Source organism: Strongylocentrotus purpuratus, unplaced genomic scaffold (genome assembly GCF_000002235.5).
Source record: "Strongylocentrotus purpuratus isolate Spur 01 unplaced genomic scaffold, Spur_5.0 spur5_scaffold_19, whole genome shotgun sequence".
Lineage (NCBI taxonomy): Eukaryota > Metazoa > Echinodermata > Echinoidea > Camarodonta > Strongylocentrotidae > Strongylocentrotus > Strongylocentrotus purpuratus.
In genome coordinates, this window is record NW_022145604.1 from 1721656 (window position 1) to 1748871 (window position 27216).

Here is a 27216-nt window from a genome sequence, read left to right on the forward strand (position 1 = left end):
CTACATTGAAGCTAAGTGATAAAATTACTAGCTTCTATTAATTGCAGTTTAATATTACCCGATGCTATCCAGTGAAGTGAATACTTAAAGCAAATGAAGGAAAAACAGTTTAACCCAGAATGGCCTTACCACTAAGCTGATTATTTTTTGTTACGACGCACATAAAACTCAACACCAAAAAACACGCAAACACAAGAAATGTTCCAGAAAATTATACAAAATTAGTATCTACAAATGCTGTTTTTCCATTGAATATCTAAAATGTATGTATTCAATGGTGTTATGTGGTCTGTTATGGGTTAAAAATACAGGCGAGTTGAAACAGTGGAGAACAGTATATTACTATATTACTCACGGTATTAATAATAATAATAATAATATTAATAATAACATTAATAATAACATTGTAAAAAAACAATGATAATAAGAATAATAATAATAATTAATAATAATTAATGATTAAAGATAGTAATACTATAATAATGAAATTAATAATAATAGCAATGATTATAATAAAAAATAATAACAATTATAGTAAAAATAATACTTTAAAACACTGTTCAAATAATAGCAATAATATAAGTAAATATAATAGGAATAATAGAAGAAATAATAATAGCAATATTATTAGCAATAATAATAGCAATAATATTAGTAATAATAATAACCTAAAAACAATAACAGTATAATAATGTTATAATAATAGTAATGATATCAAAAAATAAAGATATCAATACTAATAGTAATACCGATGATAATATCAATAATAATAAAAACAGGAATACACAATATAGCCTATAATCTGTCGGTTCGGCAGAGTGGCCGAGGTATTTTGTTATATTGCATTTGTTTTCCTAATGTATTATCTTTGATCCTCACTCATTCTGGATCGCCGAGCTATGTAAAGTTATTGTTCTTCTGACATTGAAAGAATTTGAACATGTATTCCTTTTTGTTTGAAATGAGAGTCAAAGCAACAAATGCTCTGATTCAATCCGATATTGTTAATTATCATTTTATAAAAACTGGGTTGTGCCCATAAGCATAAGCATAAGCAAGTTTATCCCACCGTATTAATTTTATTTTATTGCTGTATTTTTCCCTTGTATTCGGAAGTGAATAGAGCATTGCTTACTAAATCTTGAGTTTATGAAATATAGTTCTATAGCGGGCGCTGCTCATGTTTTACTCATATCAATCATTGACTGCCAAAATCAAATCACTGATCTGTTGTTAAAAAGCATTACGTCGAGAGCAGTGGATGTTTTCCATATTCTTTGAACAAACCGTTCTACTTAACTTAAAGCATATAACTTAGGACCCAAACTGAATTGTTTTAAAATGAGTAAAAAATAGACAAATGTAAAACGATACACCATAGAGAAGAGGACAATTTAACAACTACAATAACAACAAAATGGTTTGTCAGTTGCAATCATGATAACAGCCTTTCTTACAAGGGCCTCAAAAAATAATTGCGAAGTTCGATATAAAAAAAGAAATCGGCATTTGACACGAAACGTTTCATAATCAGACGTATTAATATTTCAGTTCATATCATCCAGAGGCGCGCTTAGTCATTGAAATTATTCTCCGCGGAAATAAAGTTTCGATTTTATACAAACAAAAGTTACTTGACACTTGGTCAGTATATTAAAATTAATTATCCTGCTCATAATTGAGTAATAATTGTAAGTGTGTAATCATGAACCCAGGTCCAATGTATAATTCGTAAATTAGAAGTATAAGATCAGAGTAGTTTGATTATTATTCCGTATGCCAGGATAAGCAGATATAATTTTTGTTTTAAACAAAATAAAGAAGAAATGCCCAGCATTTCCAATGCCCTGAAAATTGACCTCGTTAGCATTCAAATTCTTCGTTGACGTCATTCTCCATGTGAAGATTAGTGTTGCATGAAGTCGTCCTTAAAAAGAAACTACATTCACCATGCAAGAGCAATCCTTTATCAAATTATTCATAGTTTGTGTGTTCAAGGTTATACAAAACAAACACTGATTGTCGTTCAGAATGTTTCTTTTTCTTGAGCTACGTCGGGTCTTGATCGGGTTGTACGTTCGTCACTCCAACAGTGGTCGACTTGAAAAGTTTACGATGTTCTTCCGGGTAGGTCATGCGGTCACCGGGCACGCGCAGAAGCTGTTTGGTGTTGCTGTCCACCAATAAGAAGAGAGCAGCTACAATGCAGAAGGGGAAGGCTACCACGGGGACCTGGGCAGCAGCGAAAAATCGGGCCATTGCCCCTCTCACCATAGCTGCGAAGATGGCTGTGGAGACGGGTAAAGAAAAGATTTACAGATTAGAGAAGTGCAAAGAAAAAAGTAATAAAACTGAAGGAAATACTTAAACTACAGTGTGTTGCAATGTTATTTTGGTTTTAGTTCATTCCTTTCTCCCTATTTTATTTACTATCATTATCATGGTACCGTATTCTGATTCAATTGCATTCAACCGGAGTGCCGCAGGACATCTCTTGGGGTGCCGCGAGAGAACTGTATTTATATCAATATTCATTTTGGAATAATATAAATTTAGTGAAAACATAATATTACAAATCGCTATGCACCTATGTTAGGAAATGACATTCTTAAGTCAATAAAGTATCTTCCTACGTCGGTCGCTTTGCTCACTCGCAACATTTACAGAAAAAAATGTGCCCTTACGTGTAAAGACTTACTAATGCCAGAGTGATGCAAAATTAATCTTCTATGATGAATTTAGAATTAGAGTGACGCGAAACTTTGTATTTGTTTAAAGGGTACCGGTTGAAAAACGCTCAATTATACAACTTAGTATCGAGCTCTTAGATTGAATGTTGTAGCAACGATGGAGGTAATACATGTCCCTGATTGAATGGTGTAATGTGTGTTCAAGATTATCATACCCTTCTCCCTCTTCTCCGGATCGCATACTTTGACTTACCAGAAATAAGTGCCATCAAATGTGACGACCAATTCAATACATAGAAGACGCCCCCTATCGCCCCACATGTGAGAGCCGAATTATATCCCCAGCTTCCGTTATAGATGTCTGCTGGGGTAGCTGCAAGAGCCAGACCTAGAAGGAAGGGGATAATGACAATAAAATAAGTCATGTAAAGAAAGCATCAGCGTCACTCAGAGGAGATGTGTTATATTCTACTCAGACGAATAATGTAAATTACATTCTTCTTTTTTAGAAGGACAAAAGATGAATCTGGCAAATTTTGTATGGACTCATGTGTGTATCATAAAATCTTCTTCAAATGAACATATACTGCATTATAAAGGGGAAAAGTCTGGCATCGAATTCCATTATACCCCTCTCTTTCTCTCTCTCTCTCTCTCTCTCTCTCTCTCTCTCTCTCTCTCTCTCTCTCTCTCTCTCTCTCTCTTTCTTTCTCTTTGTATGAACATGTATGTCTGTCTGTTTATTTGCATATCCTTCTTCGAACCCCTCTCTATCCAAATCCACAGTCTGGTTGTCTTTTCTTGTCCCCCGTCTACCTTTGTCTCTGTCTCTACCGGATTCTCTCGATTTAAGATCTCTATCTCAAAGTATTTCTTGCACATCTACTGTCTCTCCAGGGCTCTCTCTCTCTCTCTCTCTCTCACTCACTCTTTATCCCTATCTCTCTCTCTCTCTCTCTCTCTATCTCTCTCCCTCTCTCTCTCTCTCTCTCTCTCTGTCTCTCTCTTCTTTCCTTAATAGAACATACATGCACTCTCTGACATCTCAAACCATTCACTGCAAACATACAAGCGTGTACAACAATCGCATCTTGTTTATACGACTCATATTTTCTTTGAAATGGCCTACCCTCGCTGATGTAATAATCCCAAGGAAAATGTTCGTTCCACATTTTCTCGGACAGTAAATATTTTTAAATTGGTGTTAATGTCACCTTCGCTACTCTTCAAACAGCTCCCTAATCTTATTTACTCCCGCGCTAAGTCTTCAAGACGGGCATATCAAAACCAATTTATCCGCTCCCAGCACTCAAGGCCCATCGAGTGTGATTAATTCAAAGATACCATAGCTTCAGTATGACCTTGAAGAAAAAGCACCTAACAAGAGTAATGAAGTATGGATATGAAGAGATAGACATGGATCATCTTCATCTTCTTGACTCATATTAATCGAATTTGGGGGACGATAGTGCTGTAAGTGCAGAGGTTGTCAGTGGAGCGTGTTGACGCGATTTACTTTCGAGAATCTCTCTCATGATGTTATGAATGCGATCCATAAGGCACCGACCATGCCGACTTTAACGAGTTAAGTCCGTTAGGAGCTCGAAATGTGTACTTATACCGTCCCAGAGTGGTAATTTCTATACTTTAATGCAAAAGGTTGACAATCATTGAAAAGTATCTACCAATTTAACTGTAAGGAACATTGCGTCATTTGTATGTATTTGGCATCACCTGTGCCTGGGAGGGGAAAAGCGAAGTAAATCACTATGACCATCGAGTCACTTCTCTCGGTATACCCGATTGGGATGTGCAGTTGAAGCATTACAACGGCCGCCCCCCCCCCTCCCCCTGCTCTTTTAAGAAGGGTTCAGTACGTTTTGACTGCGTAGGTGGGGACCCTCGTTTCCACATGAGAACTTCCCTTAACGCCGTATCCGAGGGACAGGGATTTTACCACTGTAGTATGTGGTTTGTGTCACATCTTTAGTAGATGTGAAACTGGTATCAGGAATGTTGACCATCGTGAAGGACCCTGCTGCAAACATTCTCAGATAATAATAATAATAATCCGTTTTTTTTTATATAGCACTCAATACATCGATCCAACGATGTGCCTAAGCGCTTTACAGATATATTATTACCCCGGTCATCGGATTCAGGCTTACCCGCACACAATGTGGGCACATTTTCTACTCCCTGGGGAGCATTCCAACCAGTCGCCATTTTACAAGCGCACACTTGCTCGTTCAACCACATGAACGGTCGCATCCTACCGGGTACTCATTTAACACCTGGGTGGAGAGTAGCAAGTGCAGGTAAATATCTTGCCAAAGGATATTAGTGCCGTGTCGGGATTCGAACCCTCGACCTTCGCATCTACAGTCAAGCGGTTACTCCCTAGAAGATCCATCCGCTCTGCCAACTACAGAGGCATAGTAACCTTTTAAAGAAAATATTTAGTCTTGCGAGAGGTAGAATAATAATGTGTGAGCATCTCAATTCTTTTTTTAATGGATTAAATTATAGAAGAAGAAAAAGTCCCCTGAAAAAAGGCTCTTCATATGCCCTCATTTTCGAAACATAAAAATAAACAGCTGAAATGTTTGAACCATACGGTCGTTTCATAAGTTTGTGTAGTCCTTCGGTATAGTGTAGGATTGTATGCATACGAATTTCGGCAAGACTGAGCTATTTTTCATAATATGTGATGAATCTAAAACCTGAAACTTTACATAAAGGTTAATGAGGAATTATGTGCCCACATAATCAACGTTTTCTTGTTTCTTCCCGGCATGTTTGTTTAACCACCGCATGACCACAACACTACGATGTGTCTATAGAACAATTGCCGATTTATCCCCCCCCCCCCCTCCTCCACCTCGACGATGTAAAGCGGGGTGACCGGGTATTATTCATTCAAGGAAGATTCTCATCCAGCGATGCCAGAATGACTATCGTCAGCTAAAACTGAATATAATGAATATCATTAAAGGTAAAGACTAGTACTGGTCATGCGATTGCATTGTGAAAGAAACGTTGTGGAATCGATCAGCATATAAGTATTGGTGTGTACTGCAAGGTTCTGGAATCATCAAAATGATAAGAAATTTGGCCCAGTCTTGGTAAAGTTACAAGCCCTGTACACAAAAAGATGTATAGGGGACTATGCGATAAATTATTATATCTATCCGGAATGGATAGATATAATAATTTACCAAATATATATCAATTAGTAGGCTGTTTCCCGGGAAAATTTGTATCTCCACATAATTAGTCAAAACATATTCTTTTACTTAGACCGGGCATGGTGGCTCAGTGGTTAGAGCGCCCGCCTCATGAACGGGAGGTCGTGGGTTCGAACCCCGGCCGAGTCATACCAAAGACTTGGAACAATGGGACCTTCTGCCTTCTAGCTAGGCGCTCAGCAAATTAGATTGGAGAAGGGTAGTAATAACATATTATGTTATACAGGGCCCGCTGGAAGAGCAGTTCCATAACTGAAGTGGCTACCCTAGGTAAATAAAACGTTATTATTATTATTTTTATTATTATTACATGATTTGTAATAAGAGCTTCCATTTCATTTTTTGAGAGGGGGCATTTCCAAAACTGGTCTATACCTTTAATGCACTGCCTTGCACATGATAGAAATTCCATTCGATTGCTCATTGCATCAGGGAATGTGGTAATTGTATTGCGTTGCTAAGCGTATAGGTACCAATAAACTATACATTGATTATTTCTATAATTTTGACATGGTCTTGAAATTGATGACGGCATCATGTATAAGATCATTACTTGATTATTTGGTTGATATGAAACGAAAAGAAGAAATGGAGAAATTCAATGTTACATTTACACCGTTAGAAAGAATATGTCCTCTTTCATCTTGTTTTGTAGATTATTACGACCACTTCTAGTCTCAGATAATGCTATCAAAATATTCCTTAAGCGGGATTATACCTAAATGAATATAAATCGTGTCATTTTTATGTTTTTATGCGCTCTGCTAAACAACCGTGAGCAATGAACTGCCGAACTCAACGTTTCCTATATGCCTTTGTTCCTCTCTCTTTCTTTCTCCGTACATACCATCTGTCCGCTACGTAATATCAAGTTCTTTTGCATTTTTCTGGTCATGTCACATATCTATTAACCTGTCATCACTCAGGATCGCAAATAACTATCACTATTCATATTTATGTCGGGAGACGTTCCGTGTACATACGCGATATCATTGGTCTGTATGCAATAAGATCTGTAATCCCAAGTTTCTTCCTATTTGCTTGTCAGAATATATGAATATATGTCGTTTGTAATTTGTTCACCTACTTGTTAATATCGATGAAAACCCCGAATTACAATTAAAATTTAAGATTTCGTTTTTTGTTTTTGTATATAATTATGTTGCGTATGATATCTATGTCATGATATCTATATTTACTATGATATTTACGCATATTATATAATGAAAACTTGTTTGTAAAATGTGATTAAATCAAATTTCCATTAAACAATTATTAACAATAGCAATATAAATTGAAATTGAAATGTCATGGTAAGGATACATCATTCTCCACCCGCCCGGCAATCTAGCTATCAATACTGCTTTCATAGAACCAGCATTTGTCAACTCAGCTGGAAAACGTCAAACGAAAGAAGGAAAGAAGAAGAGAGAACCACAAATGGATTGCTCTTGCCTCCCATCTTTGATGTAGTAGCTCTCAAACCAAATTCGAACAGCTTGAAAAGGAACCCAACCTACTCGAATTACGTAAATATACACACTCTTGACCATAGACATAAACAGATCGCTGAAGTAGACAGGTTCCCAATGGAATTAAAATGGAGTGGATGGTATAGCATGGTTAGTAATAAAACATGTCTTGTTTCAACAATGCTGCTGATTTTAGTTGTGGTGTCCGACTATAAAATTCAGCATTAGCCTGCAGTAATGCCTGACGGAGTGACACTGAAGCCGAGCATGCCATCGCTTAGGCATCGAATGCATGAAATAAGATTATGCTGGCGTCAATTTATGGGCAGACACGAATACATATAAGTAGAGAGATGAAGGAAAGTGAAATGGGAAATAATAAGATGGGCCAACATTCAGTAAGATTCACTTACTAATATGCTATATCTACATGTGGTGTTTTTTTGTCGCAACGTTCCAACATTAGTCAGTTATGAATGTTAGGTTTCCTTGGAGTAATTTCGGCTTACACACAGTAAATAAGGATCGCGTGCTCGATCTTGTAATTAACAAAATGGGTGTTAGGTGCAAGCAGAAATTATTTTACAAATAGGTATGTTGCATAATGTATGTTGGGCAATGCCCACGCATATTGGTATTGTCAGGCATTTGCGTCCATGTAACTCGGTAAAGTGTTTATCTAACACACGACTTGCTCCAAACAGACGATAAGCAAGGTGAACAAGACAAAGATATGCAGGATGTGGGATAAGAAAGAAACAAATCATGTGTACAATAATAATAATATAAATAATAATGATAATAATGATAATAGTATCGATCATTTAAAATCTCTAAAAACTAAAACTATCAAAGCGCTGACAAAATCCCAAAATGAGAAGAAGAAACATGAAATACATGGACTCATCAAATTGGATATAAATGGTATCTAGTTACTGAGGGAAGAAGTACATGTGTATGTCTTAATTAAGGGATCTTTTGGAAGAGGCAAGGCTGTTTAATTCTCTGATGGAAAGTTATATATTTATTCCATGTATCGCTTTGCAAAGTAAACATCAGTGGGATATCAAGCGATATTGTGACGTTGATTAAGAACCATTATTGATTGCTTAACATTTTCAAGATCTATGCCGCTTAAAAATTCTGCGATCCTTAAACATACAGTGGTCCCACCCCTGCGTACGGATTATTACCAAAGTGTTTCAAGATATCAGTCAAAGCAACACACTTCGAGCTTTAGGTGATGACGCCGGAGCTGTAGCACCATTACAGATTGATGTTAATCAGTAACATGTTGATAGAGGAAGAAAGAAAGAAACTATTAACTAGAGAGTGTCCAAACTCGGACTGAGAGATGCAATTTGTCTTCTTGCAGCCGAAAACCTGCCAACCCAAGTAGACTACTAGTGCTGTAGAAATAACACTCTCGTGAACACACTTAAAGCACACGCTTATAAAGTCGTATACGACCTTCCAAAATGCTCTCTCTCTCTCTCTCTCTCTCTCATTTTTTTTCATTATCCTCACCTCTATCTCTTTGCTTCTGTCTCTGTCTCTCTGTCTCTCTCTCTCTGTCTCATTTTCTGTCATTATCCTCACCTCTATCTCTTTGTCTCTGTCTGTCTCTCTCTGTCTCTCTCTCTCTCTCTCTAAAAGAAGAAATGGGCTTTTTTTCGGGGAAAAAAAGTAATGACATAATGATAAACAAATACCTACCCGTTAAAGCGCCCAGTATTGAGCCTAACAAGCAGTGACTGAAGACGATGGGGGAACATACCAGCATACCAAGACTCATTAAACAACCCGTGATGAGACTATCACTGCCATAACACTGGGCTATACCTCGTGGGATGCTGGCTAGTACCTGTAAAATAAGAAAAAGAGAGGGAGAGGGAGAGAGAGAGAGAGAAAGAGAGTGGACTGGGGAGAGAGAGAGGGGGAGAGAGAGAGAAAGGAAAAAAGAGAGAGAGAGAGAGAGAGAGTGGAGGGGAGAAAGAGAGGGGAGGGGGGAGGAAGTGAGAGAGAAAGAGTAAGAGAGAGAGAGAGAGAGAGAAAGGTGCGGGGAGAAAACAAATTAAATACCATAATATTGTTCATATTATCATGAGGATTATAGTAGTAAAAAAAAAATTAAAAAATAAAAAAATTCTTCATCAAACCAATATTTGAATACTAAGGGCCAAGAATACAAAAAAAAATAAAAAATAATCCTAATACATGTATAAACAATGCTGACAGTTTACATTGCTCTCTCAACGCCCCCTTCTCCTCCCTTAAAAAGTAAAATGTCAGCTATCAAAATTTACATATTCATACCGTCTTTAAATTCTATGCCTACTTTTCAACGCTTTATCTGTCCGACTCCAATTTGAGATTTTAATTTTGCACTTCCAGCATGCTTTGCGATTTCCAAGCGTTCATCGATCCCCGAATCAAAATATTTTACGATGACATGACTTATGGAATTTCACACTAGAGTGACACAGTCATACTGAAACCCCTATTACAAATCAAGATTGGATGTAGAGCAATTCCATCAGGAAATACCAAACAGCAATGGTCGTTATAGATCGGAAAGAAGCAAAAAATAATACTAACATCTGATAATTCGTCTTCTTCTAAAAAGGATCTTAACACGTTCATAACGATCGTTCTGAACCAGCAGACGAATGATTTCCCTAGGGTTTATTGCCACAAATTAACAATTTTCATCTCTGATTAGAGTCAAAACACCTCAGGGTTGTCTTTCGACCCGATAAATGTGTTTTTAAAAAGTAACGATTTTGAGGGCCTGCGTAAAATTTATACTTTGAGGAGATTGGGTTTTTACACTATTCCCATCACGAAGATACACATCAACACATACATATATTTCGGTCGTATAATATTTCCTATATCATTCATTAGCACATTTCTAGAGATTATCTTCAAAATATATTTGAAGCAAGAACGAGAACAAATACGGGCTCCGATCTTTAATATTGAACATGATAAACAATGGTGTGTTTTGTGGGTTTTTTTTGGATATGGGGTTTTGGGTTCATGAATTAAATTGTAAGCTAACCAAGTTGTTAATAGGCCTTTGGCAGGGACTGTTTCAATCTTATTTCCGGCAGATCACTCCTCTAGGACAAGAAACACCCAAAGTCAAAATTGACCCCCCCCCCCCCACCGCCCCCTTCCCTTGCTTTGGTACGTCACGATCTAGGACAATCACAAACCGGACGACGTCCCCCCCCCCCCCCCAACAACAACAGTCACACCTTAAGAAAGTGAATTCGATGATGGTGGCTGGTCATTTATTAAGAAAAAGTAGTATTATGGGGGGGGGGGTCTGTCAGAGTAGTATTTGTCGGAGAAGGGTTGTTATGCTGGTAGTTGTACGAGGGTCGCATAATTATACAGGAACGAACCTGAAGCCAATCCAATGCTTCGACTCCCCATGCTGCCGGGCTAGGTCCCCCTCCCTGCTGGGGGAAGTGAGGGTTGTGCGGACCGGTGGCTGCTATGAAGGAGACAGCAACAACGTTGAACGCCAGGTTGAAGGAGGGGATTCCCCATTTGGAGAGCAGAACGGAGAGGGCGCTGCTCAGGAGTGTGCTACAAAATAATAAAAAGGGACGTTATTAAATGATCATCCATAAAGGTTACTGAAGTATTAGATTAAAGGTACTATGTCCCTTTTGCGGCAAACCTCAAATTCTGTAGAGCTTTGCAGGAATTATGAATATGTCGTCCCTATTTTCACGAAGTGACGGCAGTGAATGAAAATCGCATACAATTTGCGTGCAGATTTTCCTCACTACCGTCACTTTGTGAAAACAGGAACGATGTCATGTATGTCCTATCTGTGAAATTTAAACGTTAGCAGTGTCCTAATATTCAAATTATGCAAGGAAACCCGTTTACTTGCTAGACTTCACTGTCAGACGCTATTGAGTGACTGATTTGCTTTTTTTCTTCTAATAACATACATAAAATGAGCTGTGAAGGGTATATGAGCATTTGTCTACATCAATATCCCACTTCTTGTGATGGCCAAAATTAAACTGATTGAATCTTTGCGCAGCATCAAACGTATGACCATTCGGTGCAATGGTCTGAAAATCAAGACTATTATATAGCTCCTAAGTCGATTTGACAACTAAAAGTCGTTATTTTCCCACTTGAAGACATTTTCAAGCCCCACCTTTTTTAGGGAAGTTTTAAATTAGTGTCATCTTTCAAATGCCGTTGGAATTAAACATTTTCATTTTTTGGCCTGCAAATGGGACATAGTACCTTAAAGTGGGCACGAATAATCGGTGGATGATAATGTCAATAATAATGAAATAAAAAATTCGTTGAATATATTTGTTATTTAAAGGAACTGTAAAAATATGGAAAATAAATAGAAATAAACTCCAATATTGTTACTATCACAAGGGTATAAAACCTACTTCTATACCACACATGGGAGATTAGCTACATGTACATTCAATATTTTTATTCCTCAGTATTTCTTTCTTTTTTTCTTTCTTCCTCTCTCTTTAATTTTCTTCCTTTCTGTATATTTTCCTTATTATCCCACTGCAGCTTTCTTGTGGGTCAATGGTAGGACTTGCCAATTTAAAGAAAGAGAGTATCGAGAGCTTTTCAGGGGGAAATGCAGTTTATTGAAGGATTTGTGTGTGGGTTAGAGAGAGAAAGAGGGGGAGAGAGAGAAAGAGATGGAGAGAGAGCGAGAGAAAGAGAGAGAGAGAGAAAGAAAGAGATAGTGAGAGAGAGGGGGAGAGAAAAGGGGAGAGAGTGTGATAAAGAGGGGAAACGAAAGAGAGAGAGAGAGAGAGAGAGAGAGAGAGAGAGAGAGAGAGAGAGAGAGAGAAATTGGATAGAGAATGGACATGAAGGTTGCTCTTTAGAAGTCTAAACCTCGGATGAAAATGCAAACACGAAGACGAGTTGATGATAAATATTAAATATGTACTGAACGGACATGGATACGATGTCACCAATTGAAAGATGTTTGACGAGCTTAACTTGGGCGATGGAAGGTGAGGAAATTGGAGGCCGTATAGAGAATATTACAAAATATAGTATCCCTTGTGTACCGAGGATAGACCCTCATCAGTATTAAGACTGCTCTCTTTGAGAGCCCTGCAAACATGTTGGCTACAATACATTTATTCAGGTATATTTGCTATCAATGTATCATGCCAACCTGTAGCTACATACATCTAACATGTCAAAGGGAGCTTATTCTGACAGACGTGTTAATATCTGAACTATAATTATATTACATTGTTTGACAAATTGAGAAGGATACTGATTTAAAATATTGTGTCAATCCAGGTCAAGAAACAAAAAGACAGATAAAACAGTTATCGTTACAGCATGCTCTCTTTCTTTTTCTTTTCGTTTCTTATCTTTCCATCTCTTTCATAGTACCTTAAGTTTTCTTTTCTCTTTAGCTCCTATATTTATTTTATTTTCATTCCCTTCCCAATGGTATAAAGGAAATAGAAAAATATGCTCGTTTTAAGAGGAAATTAAAGTGATACCTAATACTTGGGAGTCAGAGAAGAGAAGTGAATGACATTTATGATTGAAATTTGTATTCTTCTGCCGGTTCATACTTTTTTCAATCAATCTTTTCTCTTCTTTTTTCTATCTTTGTTTTATTTCTTTCTTCGGTATGCTGTTTCACTTGGAACCGCTGATGCTAATATTCCGTCATTTTCTGCATCTCGTATGCACGGTTTCTGCAGTTGATAAACATAATACAGTGTACATGTTTAACCCCTTTTAATATCACAGCCTGGAGAATGAATGGAAGAATTTTGAAAAAGAAGATCTAATTACAATGGAAACGTGCTCGCTCAATCAATCTAGACAAAACGGAACCTTAACAAAATTGGGTTTCATAACCTGACAGACCTATATATCATGCTCCATCTGTCAGATATTATAGATTAAAATCTTTAATTAAAGGTTCAGGTCTTGTAAGCTTTGAAACGTTTTTGTTAAAGATACATATAATACATTTCTGATCACGAGACTTAGCAATTCATGACAAATTATGCAATAAGTTGGGCATTATTCAATCTTGCTCGGGGGGGGGGGGGGAGGTTCAAACGTGAAAAGAGCAACTATATTTGGTAATATTACACAATACTAAGGCCATCACTTTCTAACTTAATCCAGACTCCCAGTGTAGAGCTTGCCAATATTTTCAATTAACTTCCTGTCTCTCTAAAACATGATCTTTATCCATGTTTAGGTGTATTTTTTTCCCGTTGTAACAATGCAATTATATTCAAGTCATTTAAGTACAACCTGTAGAAGATGCTGGTCAAAAACATATGTTAAGAACAGTTCAAATTGTAGTACGTGGGAATGGAAAGTTGTAGCCTAAACAGGTATAAAATTACCATCGCCTTCATCAATTATGATAATATAACCTTTTAGACACATGAAAAGAGGCTTAATTGAGTAGATGGAGATGTATATATAGAAACTCCATGAATACCCCGAGGTACTGATTTAGTTGTTATGTCATTTTCGCCCGCATTCATTACATGTTAATGATTATTAAAACCACATGTTACCTTGAACGCAAAAGAATGGCATTTTTGGCCTACACGGAAATTAAAATGCTTTTTTTTCACAAGGTGCATATCATTTTATTACAGTTATGTTAATCTAATCATAATGTGTGTTGCCTACACTAAGCGATTCAGATAATATTATTGTGTAAGTATGTATGTATGTATGTGTGTTTATATATATATATATATATATATATATGTGTTTATGATGAAAAAATATATGATAAATTCCTCAAATAATACAATCCAACTTCATTTTTGTTTTTGCAGGTTTGAGCTGGACAGTGAAATGTCTCACCACCCCCCCCCCCCCCCACCTCCCCACCACTCGATATATTTTCCGCAGTATTCTTAAAAGCTTAAACTCCTTTAATTTGACTTATTAGATGGTTCATACACTTCCAAGACCGCATTAATATCCTTAAAGGCTGAAGAGCTCACCAATATCCTGTAAGAGTATAACAGGCTGGATGAGAAGATAGAGTAGAGCACTTAGACACTGAATTATTCCTCCTTGGTTATTTGATAAATTCCCTGATAAGGTTGTGGGTCGGAGAAGTGCGGTTTAAGATACTTAAATGCTATACAAGTTATTTGGAGAATATTGTATACATATATGGAGAAAAAAATTGCTAGAAAAAAATCTTCATATTCCTTGACTTAAAACACTCAAGACAAGTACTCTGTTCTATATACACACCAAGTTCTTACTAGCAGAGCTATATGATTTTGATATTCCCATATATATTTATCGATAAATCACTTTACAAACACAGCGATTGATTTTTACATCATTTTAGTATCCTTTACAGCCATTGCACACGATGCGTCAAGTACTGCGTCAGCGAATGGCGCGGTCGTTGACGCACCATGTGAGAGCGTTATCGTTGAAGTCAAATGCAAGGAGAATATTGCAAAATGATATTATGTCGAGTTATAAGTACAGGGGTTGTTTGCCCTTCACGTACTTCATTAGCGCAAGGAATAACGCAAGCGAAATGATGCATCGTGAACAGGCATTATTATTACCTTCACGTCTCACTCCCACGTTGAATTTCATGATTACTTCTGAATGTATCGCTCTCTCTCCGCTGAGTGATAACTAATATGCATTTTCAAAGGAATCAATCTTTTCCTTTCCATAATTATCATCAATATGATTTCTGGTTAACGTTAAATTCTCTTTCTAACATAACCGTTCCGCAGAATAGGATCCCATACCCTTTTTTCAATATACAATTTGGCCTCCATGTCGAAAGATGCCCTCATTTGCCTCACCTTGTGTTGCTTTAGCAACCGTATCAACTCCTATTCTTTTCAAGGAAGTCATGTGTGCGCATACAATATGCATGACCAATATCTTGCAAGGTTTTAATGACAATTTTTCTAAACTGATATATTAATTACGTTTGTGACCCATAACAAAATGTTTCTTTTTTGTCGTTGACAACATAAAGCTGAATCTCCACACAAATAATGACATGTCTTCTCATTTTCGTTTATTTTCATTAAAGATAAACTTGAGTTCTGGTAAAAAAAGAAAATGAATTCTCACAGAATCTAACGAAACTTACACTATATGTTCAAGATTACAAATAAATGTCATGTGCCAAACAATTTTGGAAGAAAGTGTATACTGGCTGAGTAATGAGCATAGAAAGATAAGGAAGTCAGGGTAGTACTAGCCCCAATACCATGTGTGTTGTCCCATATACATCTTTCTGTGTAAGTGATTGTTACTTTACCAAGACTCTGCCAAATTTATGATGATTTTGATGACTCCAGAGCCTTGCATTACACACCATTACTTACATGCTATATGATCAACTTTTCTGATCCATTCCACATCTTTTCTTTCTCAATGCAATCGCATTACCAGAACTTAAGTTTATCTTTAAATATTCTCCAATGACTTTTCAACTGCATCACTTTTACCACACTAAACGCCATATCATATCGTCATGATACTTATCTTCTCTCCAATAGATTACAAATTTTAAAAAAATGAAAAATTGAAAGGGAATAATATTTTACCTGCGTGTTCAGTCTAGTGCTGTTTGTAATCGCTCCCGACAACTCTACATATCGATATGCCAGAGAGTAACGAATTGAAAAAGACCAAGGGAAAATTAGGCTGAAGACCGGAAATAAATTGTCTCGTCGTCCGATAAAACTGTGAAATTTGGCGTAGGAGACTGCTCTCCACCGTTGTTGGTTTTGACAGAAAAACCTGACAAGTTCCTGAGTACTCTTTACTACATTTACGGATAAAAGGCAAGCACTATTTCTTGAGGGCTCGCAGAATTGTAAAATGCATTAGATGTTCATCAATGCGCATGAACGTTCTATAATATAAGATTTCGTACACATAACCATCGACCCGAAATTTCTTACTTTGTGTACAGTTCCGACAATTCACGTGTGTGATGTGCCTGGTGTATTCAAGACCTTACTTAATAATGACAGTTATAATAAGAAGAAGAAGAAGAAGAAGAAGAAGAAGAAGAAGAAGAAGAAGAAGAAGAAGAAGAAGAAGAAGAAGAAGAAGAAGAAGAAGAAGAAGAAGAAGAAGAAGAAGAAGACGAAGAAGAAGAAGAAGAAGAAGAAGAAGAAGAAGAAGAAGAAGAAGAAGAAGAAGAAGAAGAAGACGAAGAAGAAGACGAAGAAGAAGAAGAAGAAGAAGAAGAAGAAGAAGAAGAAGAAGAAGAAGAAGAAGAAAAAGAAGAAGAAGAAGAAGAAGAAGAAGAAGAAGAAGAAGAGGAAGAAGCAACATCATCATTATTCTACATTATTTCATGACCGTCGGCCCTTTTGATGCGTTTTACCTGTTTACAAGCCATACTGATTATATCATGTTATCATCGGAATCGTTATGTCATGACTGTTTAATTAGAGCATGAACCTACTACATAATTAGAGAGAGTTCTCATTCACCTCAACTCTATGAAAAAATGATTCCTTTGAATATTGGGAAGAGATTTCTTTGTTTCCGAGTGGCATGGCTTCATCAATACCCTTCATGCATAGTATAGTATTGACAGTCCATTTATAAGACCGAACTCTTTGTACCCGCTGCAATCAATAACCATTACCATTGATTCCAATATCGTTTTCTATCAATGTTGACATATTATTCTCTCTCTCTCTCTCTCTCTCTCTCTCTCTCTCTTTGAACACACTTTTTTTTTCTTCAATACTTTTTTTTATTGATTCCAAACAACACAAATTAATTTTAGAAATAAAATACAGTTCTTTTTCCTTGACATGAATTCAAAACATTTTCATTACATTTTACAATTGATGAAAACAAAAATGAAATCAGTTGTAACATAAAACAAATAACCCCATCCAACCAACACACTACTACCCCCCCCCCCCCCCTCCCCACCATGCGTCACACACACCACCCAACCACACTTCCACCACACACTGTTCCTAGCCTCCTCAGAATACCCCAAATTGGAGCGACAGACAAACAGAAACAATCTATTTAAAACATTTCTTTTTTAAATTAAACGAGGCTTCAATAGCCACACACAGTAGCCCAGTGTTAAAAGTTCATGAAAACTTCACTTGTTCCCACTTTTGTAAATGTAAGGCCAATTTTAAATACCTGCCCTCCCTGCAATATTCTTTTCTTCTTCCCTAAATTCCAACAGTTCTTTTTGAAACTCTCCCAAAGACAACACCCACAAAAAAACTCACAGCGCACGAACGCACACACAATTATGCACGCACACACACGCACGTGAGCCCTCTCTCTCTCTCTCCATGTCCTTCCCCTATCTGTCTACACATGTGCATATTATAATCTTTGTAAATGACAACTTCTCTCTTTTTTCTCTCTCTCTCTTGCTATTACAAGTGCATATGCCTTTGTATGTCAGTGTCTATGAAGTATTGTTTGTTTATCCATGCTAAATACCTGTCAGTTAACATGTTAAATTGGTTCGTTCCTCGGCTCCTTTTTTTCTCCCATAATGTGTGTATCCCCCTCTCTGTCTCTCTCTGTCTCTCTGTATGTCTCTCTCTCTCTCTCTCTCTCTCCCTCTCTCTCTCTGTATGTCTCTTTCTCTTTCTCTTTTTTTTAAAATATCTCTCTCTCTCTATATATAATATACATACCTTTTTTTACTTTCTCATTTAGTCTCTCTATCCCTCCCTCCCCCTTCTCTCTCTCTCTTTCTCTCTCTCTCTCTCTCTTTCTCTCTCTCTCTCTCTCTCTCTCTCTTTCTCTCTCTCTCTCTCTCTTTTTTCTCTCTCTCTCTCTATCACTCCCTCTCTAACTCTCTCCCTCTATCTATTTATATAACTATCAATTTGCTTTCTTTTCCACTTTCTCTCCTTTTTCATCCTCTCGTTTTTTTCTCTCTCACTACATGATTACAAACTGTGATCGCACCAGACTCCAACAAATCAAAACCATGTAAATATTGACATTTAGCTCGCCTCCTATCTCACTACGTGTTGATATGAAAGCTCTACGTGACATGGTATTTACTGAAGATGGCACGCTCCAAACAAAGAGCTATCAACGGGTCGTTTTAAAATGGTGAGCTCCAGTTCAGATCGTGACAGAATTCAATGAAGATTGTCGTGAATATCACAAACCTTGCCTCAAAGTATCGAACACAGTTAATATTAAATTTAATGGGAAATTAGCGAGGGCTAAATCACAAAACATAGTTCCAAACGTGAATGTCCTTGTTGGTGACATTTTATAGTGAATGTGATTTGGCCATGATTTAGGCCTGCAGGTTAAGTCCCTGGAAATACGGTTCTATTAGCCTTTATGGATCAAATTCAACCCGGGTAGATGTATAAATCGATACAAAATGAAGGACATTGATCATTTATTTTTATTTTCAAATTATTAAATATAGACATTTTGCATTTTCATCTTTTTTTGTCAGCCCTTGCATACTGTATTATTATATATATTATTTTTATTTTTTGTGTAGGCCTATATAAAGATATACATTAAAACACTAATATGATGGAATAGAGTTTCTGTAAAAACAGCATGAGGTTAATTCATTTCAATTCAATTCAATTCAATCTCTTCTGTTCCCCCGTATCGATTTCGAAAAGTCATTAAAAAAAACATCAGTCCCAGTTTTGGCATTCAATTAATTGTGATTGACTATGATTGAATGTTTGTGTAAGCTCTTGTGTGTGTATTTATATATAAACCAAAGAGTGATACAGAAACATACATAAAACGTACCGGGTAAATGTCATGTCCATGCCCTGGTCATCTCCTATGCCTGTCATTCAGATGCTGATTAATACACGTGATGTGTGCTGCTGACCATTAGGCGGTCCCAAAGGGCATACGTAAAACACTCCCGCTAGAGAGCTAATGGAATATTATGCCAATAATGACATTCTAAAATGATTCCGCAGGGCGACTGTAATCTAACTTAAAACGTGACTGTATAAAGGGTAACTGTGCTTCGTGTGAAAGTGTGCTGGAAGCGTCAAGATCGCTGGAAATTGGAATGTTTCCCTATTTGCTATTTCTTTTCTACCTCTCATGTCTCTCTCATTAAATTTCTGTATTTTTCTTTATTCTTCACTTGTGTCTCTTCTAATTTTTCTTGTTTTTTGTACTTGCTCTTTTGTATCCCCATTCTCTCTCTCTCTCTCTCTCTCTCTTTCTCTTCTTTCTAATGTCTCCTTTTGTTCTCTTTTGATACACTACCCTACACCTTTTGTTAGTACAAATCAATTTCCCATAAAGTTGAAGATTCATCACACGTAGTCTGTTGAAAATTACTTTAGCATTTTTTTATTATTATTTTTTGTTTGTTTCATTACCATAACGACTAATGCGGTATTCACTAAACTGATTCAGATCTGCGTCGATTATACGACACATATAGATAATTGGAAAAGGCATATTAATTGTGCTTTTTAGTTATTCAAGGCCAAAGGGCTATATGAAATGTGCTATTTCGAATTAAACAGAGCAAGCAATAGAATTGTCACATTTCCTTGATGGCTTTTATAATCCATGGTATGTATTTTATACTTTTTTATTTTTTTATTTGTTTGATAGCATTATTTTTTCTATCAAAAGAATTATCCTTTCCTTCTCAGGTAACAAGTGAATGAATGTTAGCGAAAGCCATTGAATGTGAATTGGATCAGAAGTATTACATTTTGTATACATTCTCTTGCCTCATTAAAGCCTTCGATTTTTCAAACCGAAGATTATACATCATCTTGTTAAGCAACATTTCATCTCTGGTCGTATTTCTAGAGTCGTCGGAAGATATGCAGTGACCAAATACATTTTTGTTTGTTTCGTTGTTGTTTTTGTTGTTTTTTGTGTTTGTTTGTTTTGAGCGTAGTTTTAATATTTTTAATCAATCAAGTTGATGGCATGACTATCTATCTATTCATTTAATCTCCATTAACCTTTACATCAATCTATTCCACAAAATGCTGAAATCGATATTATACAAAAGATTATGACTCGAATCATCATAACATCTAAACCTATTTTCTGCATCAGTGAGACTCAATATCGTTAATATCATGCTGGCATTATACTTATTCAAGAGGCCTTGATGAAATGATTACGATCAGTAAGCTGATTCTTATGACCAACAGCCTTTTCACACACAGCTAAAATTCATCGTATCTACAGATGATTAGTATAAACATGATAACTCAACAGTTTTAAACATGTTTATAGAAAATTTTCTTTGTGTGAACATCGTTCATACGATTCATACGCCCCTAAAAGCAGGCTGCAGATACGAAGTTCGTATCTAGAAAGCTTCACATTTTGTGTGTGAACGGTTTTTCGTGTTTAAACGTGTTTAAACTGGATGGAGCGAGCGCTCTGTTTGATATGACCTGACCTCCAATGCGCGATGGCACTACTGCGCATTTTAAGAGCAGTAGTTAAGCACGAAACGATTAACGATCGCACTGAAATTTCTGTGTGTGAATGATGTCGTATGTACAGCTGATTAGTTTAAAGCCCTTTAAACTAATCATGTTTATAGAATTTTAGCTGTGTGTGAAAAGGCTGCGAATCTCGCAGAAAATGCTTTCATGAGTAATTATTCCATTCCATACATACATCCACAGGATTCCTCTATTAATGATCAACATAATCATTTTCACAAAAGATCGACACATGCACTATTCCATGACTTTTCATATCAATATTTAGACAATAGAATATTACAAAAAGACCTTGGCCACACAGCAACATATAAGAAATTAAGCTTAATATATGAAGAATGCTGAGAATTATAAGAACATTTATTCCGTTAAATTTCCTTGCGCCTGATGAGTAGAATCGGTTTGAAATAAATTTATTGTTGGGCCTTTAACAGCGTAATATGCGCTCTAAATAAGCGTATCTTTATTTCTTCTTTTTTCCAAAGGGGTTAAAGTTTGGTTTTTGATGAAATTGGTTTGCATTGTATAATATCCGTGAATAACACAAAGATGTCATGTAAAAGTAAAACATTAGCATGATACGTTTTAAGGAGATTTAGTCCAATTCTGAAACTATGGACAAAACATTAGTGCTTTTTTTGTTTAAAGTGAGTTGAATAATTAATTATATAAGCCATTGATTTTGAAATTTAAATTTCAAAATATTGTTGAAGATTACAAAAGCATCTCTTTTTGGTATTCTGGTGATTGTCATGTGTAGGAAAGATATGAGACCCTATATTTAGTAAGACGAACACTTACAATGACGTTCACAAAATCAGGTCAAGAACATCGTAATTGTGTGCATTAGTGCGTATGGAATCTGTGTATTGAAAAAATAGGCAGTATTGATTTATCTATTAATAGTGGGTTCTTGTATAGCGCTCATGTCTGTCATAAGTGACACTCCTGGCGCTCCCAATTATTACCCTGGCTTTAGCAACTCTGATTTATATTCCAGCCATCATGTCCATAAAGAATCATTATAAACCAATCTTTCAAACGAAGGATGAATCGATGTCATTTCCTCGTTTATTTTCCTGACTATCTCATCTCTGATATTGGATCCTAACATCCGAGAGATAGGTGCACCACATTAATCATTGATGTTCAGGGCAACATATGGTGCAATTCTCATCCACGTCAGTCTTGTTTATAGAGGAAATGTGAAATGGTGACTCTAAATAGAATTCTAGGGCCATCATTCTGAATTCGGGTTTAGCTTCTTTATCCGTGTCGTACTCATAAATATATGACGATCAAATAAAGATTTCAAACACAGATATGCACGCATTGGACTAACAATTCAGATTAACGACGATTCAAAATTGCTTTAACGATTACAGTTTGAAATTAAACAATGAAAAGAAAGATAATTAAAACATGCTACTCTTTAGCTTTCAGAGGCAATTTCCCCCATATCAACAGACCCAAAAGCTCGCACAGTAGACACTTTGAAGTTTTTTGTTTGTTTAATGTTTCGTATTTTAAGTTTTCAAGTTATCATTTAAATAGAACTATAGCCTTGATAGCAGACTATAAGTTGAAAATAGACAAATCAGAGAAGTAGACTGCTGAAAGTTTGAATGAAATTCGCAGATAAAAAAGAAAAGGATATGATTTTGTTAAAGTTGTAAACACTATCAGTTGGGCTCTTCAAATTGGCCGAATCGGAAATGTCTCTGTGATATAGTGGCGGACAACTTTCCCAGTTGTTCCAACATACAAAATGACTGCATTTCGATTTTTCTCAAATGTATGACTGGGGAGGATCTTTTATCTTTAGAGGGCCTACACTAATATGTTATCCATAACATGGATTGAGGTAGCTCCAAGGGATAAGGCACTGAGGAGAAAAAAAACAGAAATTGGTGATATGTTTGTACACGACAAACGGAAGATTAATGCGTGAATACGTCACGATCCCCCGACCAAACTGCCAATATGTGGTTTGTGAAGATTTAGTGATATCATAATTCAAACATTCATGACTTTCTTATTATTTGTCCGATTTATTTCGAACTTTCTCTATTCTGTTTATCTTATTTTTCTACTTTCATGCAAATGAATTTATTACACGGGTTGGATTGCCCCCCCCCCCCCCCCAAGAGATAATTTAAACGCATCGGTTTACATTATGCTCATCTGTAATTTACGAGTTACTCGCTTTTCATTAAACCCCAATAGAGAGTCAATAATTCAAACGTGTTACTGCGTCACATAAGTATTTTCTCTTTTATTATATAGTTACGTTATGACATCGTGTTAATGTAAGGGCTTTATAAAAGAAAAGCACAGTTTGATTTATTTTGAAATATAATAAGTTAAAACCGCTTAATTACCATACTAATTCAATAGACCTACTTTACAACACAGACCTATAGTTACCAAGCCCCATCTGGATATTTCTGATATCTAAAAGAAAGAGGAGGAGAAGAATAAGTAGGGGAAAGAGAAAGCAGAAAGAAAAGAAGGAGAAGGGGGAGAGAAGAAGGAAGAGAAGACAGAAGACTCTCTCTCTCTATCTCTATCTCTCTTCTCTCTTTTCTCTATTCTCTCTCTCTTTCTCTCTCTCTCTCTCTCTCTTCTCTCTTTTCTCCATTCTCTATTCTCTACTCATCACTTAAGACTTATTTCCGTAACGATTTATTCTGCTGTGTCTCTTCTCTTCCCTTCCCACCATGTGTAGGCAGGAGATCTTCTTTTATTATTTCAGACTTGTTGTCGCTGTCTTTCTACTTCTACTACATGTCATAGAACCAATTCACGTCAATTATACTGAGAGAATGAAAACACATTAACGGTGAATGACAGTCCTATCAGCCTATCCGGAAGGTGTGAAAACACTCATTATCAAGCACTAAATCTGCACCTGCTTTTACTCAATTATTCAAATATACACATTTGAAAAGAGCCTAACGGCAAAGAGACAGACTCGTTCATCGTCTATTATTTCATCCCAACGCACAAGTAAATTGCATCGATTTTCGAGTTTAAAAAAAATCTACATTAAACAGACAGTACAAGGCAAAATATAGTATCTTTAAGCAAAAATGTACTAATAAACGTATGTTACGGTCATGTCTATTAAAATCACGAGTTATCTGCTATTCAATTATTTTGTTTCTTTAATTTTTATTATATTTTTTTAATTATTTTATTTTTGTCTGAATTTCTTTTATCTCGCGTGAAAAATTTCGTATCCTCCCCCCCCCCCTTTATTAATGAGAAAGTGGCTAAACCTGCATTTCTATTTATTCGTGAATGAATTCTGCAGTATATTATTTCTTCAACGGAGATGGTTGAATGGATGAATAAATAAATGAATTGAATTGAATAGAATTGAACGACGCACGAACTCGGACAACCGTGGTTTTTAGTGTGCAATAATTGCCTGCTTGTGGTCACAGACTATCAATGATTTCTTCCATCTATGACCATTATGTAGATAGGATTGTGTAGTTTATCAAGAAGTTACTAGCTAGTAACTTCTTGAGTATATCTTATACTTTCCAATGAGGTATATACGTGTCTGGGGAGAGAAGGAGCGGAGGAAGTGAGGGTAATGTCCTCCAACGTTTGTTTGCCTCTGTTGTCATTGACTGGGTATAAGGGTATAAAAATGTGATGAATACATCATCATTTCTCTAGGTTGGGTTTTCCTATCCTTTCAAAGGAGAAGGGTGTCTGGGGAAGGGGGAATATATGTTCCTAACGGTGGCTTACCTCTGGTCGAACTGATTTCAGATATGAATAACACATCCATAAAATGTTCATCGGTTGGAGTTTGATTATCCTGAGGTGTGTATCTGGAGAAGAGGAGGGGGTAAATGTCCTCCAAAGTTCGCTTACCTCTGGAAAGTTTTATTGCAAGTCGTACTAGATGGGATGCATTCATCTATCATAATTATCTATTTTTATCATTTATTTTAATTATGGGATATTATCCTTTCCATGTGTTCGGGAAAGGGGAGGGGAAGTAAAGTCCTCCAACGTTTGCTTACCTCTCATCAGATTGATTGCAGATAATATAATACATACTGGTAAGTGTTTTAAGGGATTTTTATGATTGGCTTCAGGAGGGGAGGGGGTAATTAATGTCTTCCAATGATAGCCTATCTGTGATCGGATTGATAGTGGATGGGAATCTTAATATGCATCCACATGATAGGTGAGAGCCGTGATCCGAATGTAACCTTTCCAAGTGGTTTATTTTCGCGGAATGGTTCGAGGCAGAGAGTAAGGTGGTTGTGTTCGCCAACGAGTGTTTACCTCTGCCTCTGTTTATTTTGACTGCGGAAGCCAGAAGGTATTGTAAATTCAATTCATTCATTTATGTTAACCGATAGGAATCGTCATCTGAGCATCGGACTTTTTTCAAGGAAGTGTGTGTCTGGGGAAAGAAGGGGCTAAAATTTTAATATCGTCCAACGGTAGCTTGCTTCCGATCATATTGAATGCGGGTAGAATATATAAATATATCGACCATTTTGCCTATCGGTTAGGGTTTTTGATCTGAATATACCGTTTTTAGATGCTTGTTGCCGGGAGAAGGGAAGGGGTAGTGGTACGAATATTCCTCCAAGGCTCACATACCTTAAGAACGATTAATTGGTATATGAACAAACATATTTCTTGCGACTGAACTAATGAAATGATTGATCAAAAGACAAATTGAATAGATCCTGTAATATATCAAATCATGTTACTAGTCTTGCAACCTTCTGTTTATGATCTATATTTTAATAAACTCTCTCTCCTCTCTCCTTCCTCCCATTTTTCATAACACGCACGAACACACACAAGAACACACTTTCTTCGCCCACACACATAACCTCAGGCTGTCTATCTTTCTTAGTCTCTCTCTCTCTCTCTATATATATATGTCTATCTCTCTCGCTCTCTTTTTCTATCTCTCTTTATGTTATATGTATCATTACAATTATTCATGCAGACCGATTCGACACCAAGAAGCCTTGGGGACAGTCCGACGGTAAAATGATATGTTCTCTAAATTGTCTCGTGGTTGGCATGTTGCATTATTGACATTCATCTGGGATTCTTTTTTTTTTTCTTGATTTTCTTCTTCTTTTTGTTCTTATTTGATATGAACGGAGTTTGCTGCTTTCTGTAACATCAATTTTCAACAAAAATTGTATTATAAAAATTAAAATAAATACTGTATTTTCACCCCCTTTGACTTTAATCAACATTTTGTTTTACATTCAAGGCTGTTGGAAGGATACTTTCTGGTTTGCAGGCTTGCCTTGCCCGACAATGTCTGCTCCAACATTAACCATAGTATAGTATAATTCTTACATGTTTAAAAATTAGTCTCTAAGTCAATATGAAAATTACTTACCTTAACATGCCACATATGACTACGGGAAACACCAGGTACCCGTACCAATCCCCTGCAGCCGAACTGGATGCCAACACGTACCCAACCAGGAGACCATTGAAGGAGAATGCTCCATTGTCCATTCCATCCCGATCTAGATGCAGGACTAGACCCGTCGTCTGGGCGGTCAACATGGCCAAGAGTCCGCAAATAGTCCGCCAGGGACTCTGCACAAATAGTCCGGCCAGTATGAGAATTCCACTGAATGGGTTGTTCACGAAGATGGGTTGTCCCAGTGCCCTGGCGCATGCTATGGGGAATCGGACGGGTAAGGGTTTATCATAGACCCAGTCACTGAGAGGTCGCACTGTCCCGGTAAAGAAAGAGAGGTAGTAGGAGAGACCTGTTTGAGTTGGCTGGAGATGGTTGAGACCCTCTTGACCAGCAGCTTGACCGTTATCGTCTCCCTGCGCTGGCGGCGTGGTCGCATCACCGTTCGGTATGTCCACTTCATGGTCGACACGGCCATCCATGTTGCTAAGCTTGCCCGAAACCAAAACAGCACCAAATTAACTCCTCACATATTTGCTAAGTAACGTCGTAGAAGAATAGCCTCTATTCGTCGCCATTCCAGCCGATTGTGTTGTACTGGGTCGATAATCTCGTTTACATGCGTGAAATTGAGCGTGGGTTTTTGCAAACAGCACTCAGCATGCTACCTTAACTATCTCAAACATCCCAAATTCGTCGCCTTTTACATCGTCCACGTCTCCTCGAGCTCCACACACAAACTACCTGTTTGCACACACTCGGTCTGAGCACTACACACACAGATTTGGCACCGTTTCCATTACCTGAGTGCACTGTGCTTATCTACGTAAGATTGTAAAATTGTGAAATTCAGAGCTTTCCCGCTCA

General features: G+C 36.9%; 1 protein-coding gene across 1 annotated transcript; it reads right to left on the reverse strand.

The window, feature by feature from the left end:
• Nucleotides 1-1355: 1355 nt before the first annotated feature.
• On the reverse strand, nt 1356-27109 carry LOC581353 (urea transporter 1). Its single transcript, XM_781359.5, has 5 exons — nt 26320-27109; nt 10824-11010; nt 9127-9274; nt 2944-3078; nt 1356-2288 (listed from the first exon to the last, which is right to left on the reverse strand). The coding sequence occupies exons 1-5, from the start codon at nt 26829-26831 to the stop codon at nt 2050-2052; spliced, it is 1221 nt and encodes a 406-aa protein (XP_786452.4). The 5' UTR covers nt 26832-27109; the 3' UTR covers nt 1356-2049.
• Between the last annotated feature and the right edge of the window lie 107 nt (nt 27110-27216).

Bases quoted from the DNA above. Each gene is read 5' to 3' on its own strand.
- LOC581353 (XM_781359.5), bottom strand. From the start codon at position 26,831: ATGGATGGCCGTGTCGACCATGAAGTGGACATACCGAACGGTGATGCG. The intron at 11,011-26,319 runs GTAAGTAATTTT...ATTATTTTGTAG, and splicing joins GTCATATGTGGCATGTTAAG to CACACTCCTGAGCAGCGCCC. The intron at 9,275-10,823 runs GTTCGTTCCTGT...CTTATTTTACAG, and splicing joins AAGCATTGGATTGGCTTCAG to GTACTAGCCAGCATCCCACG.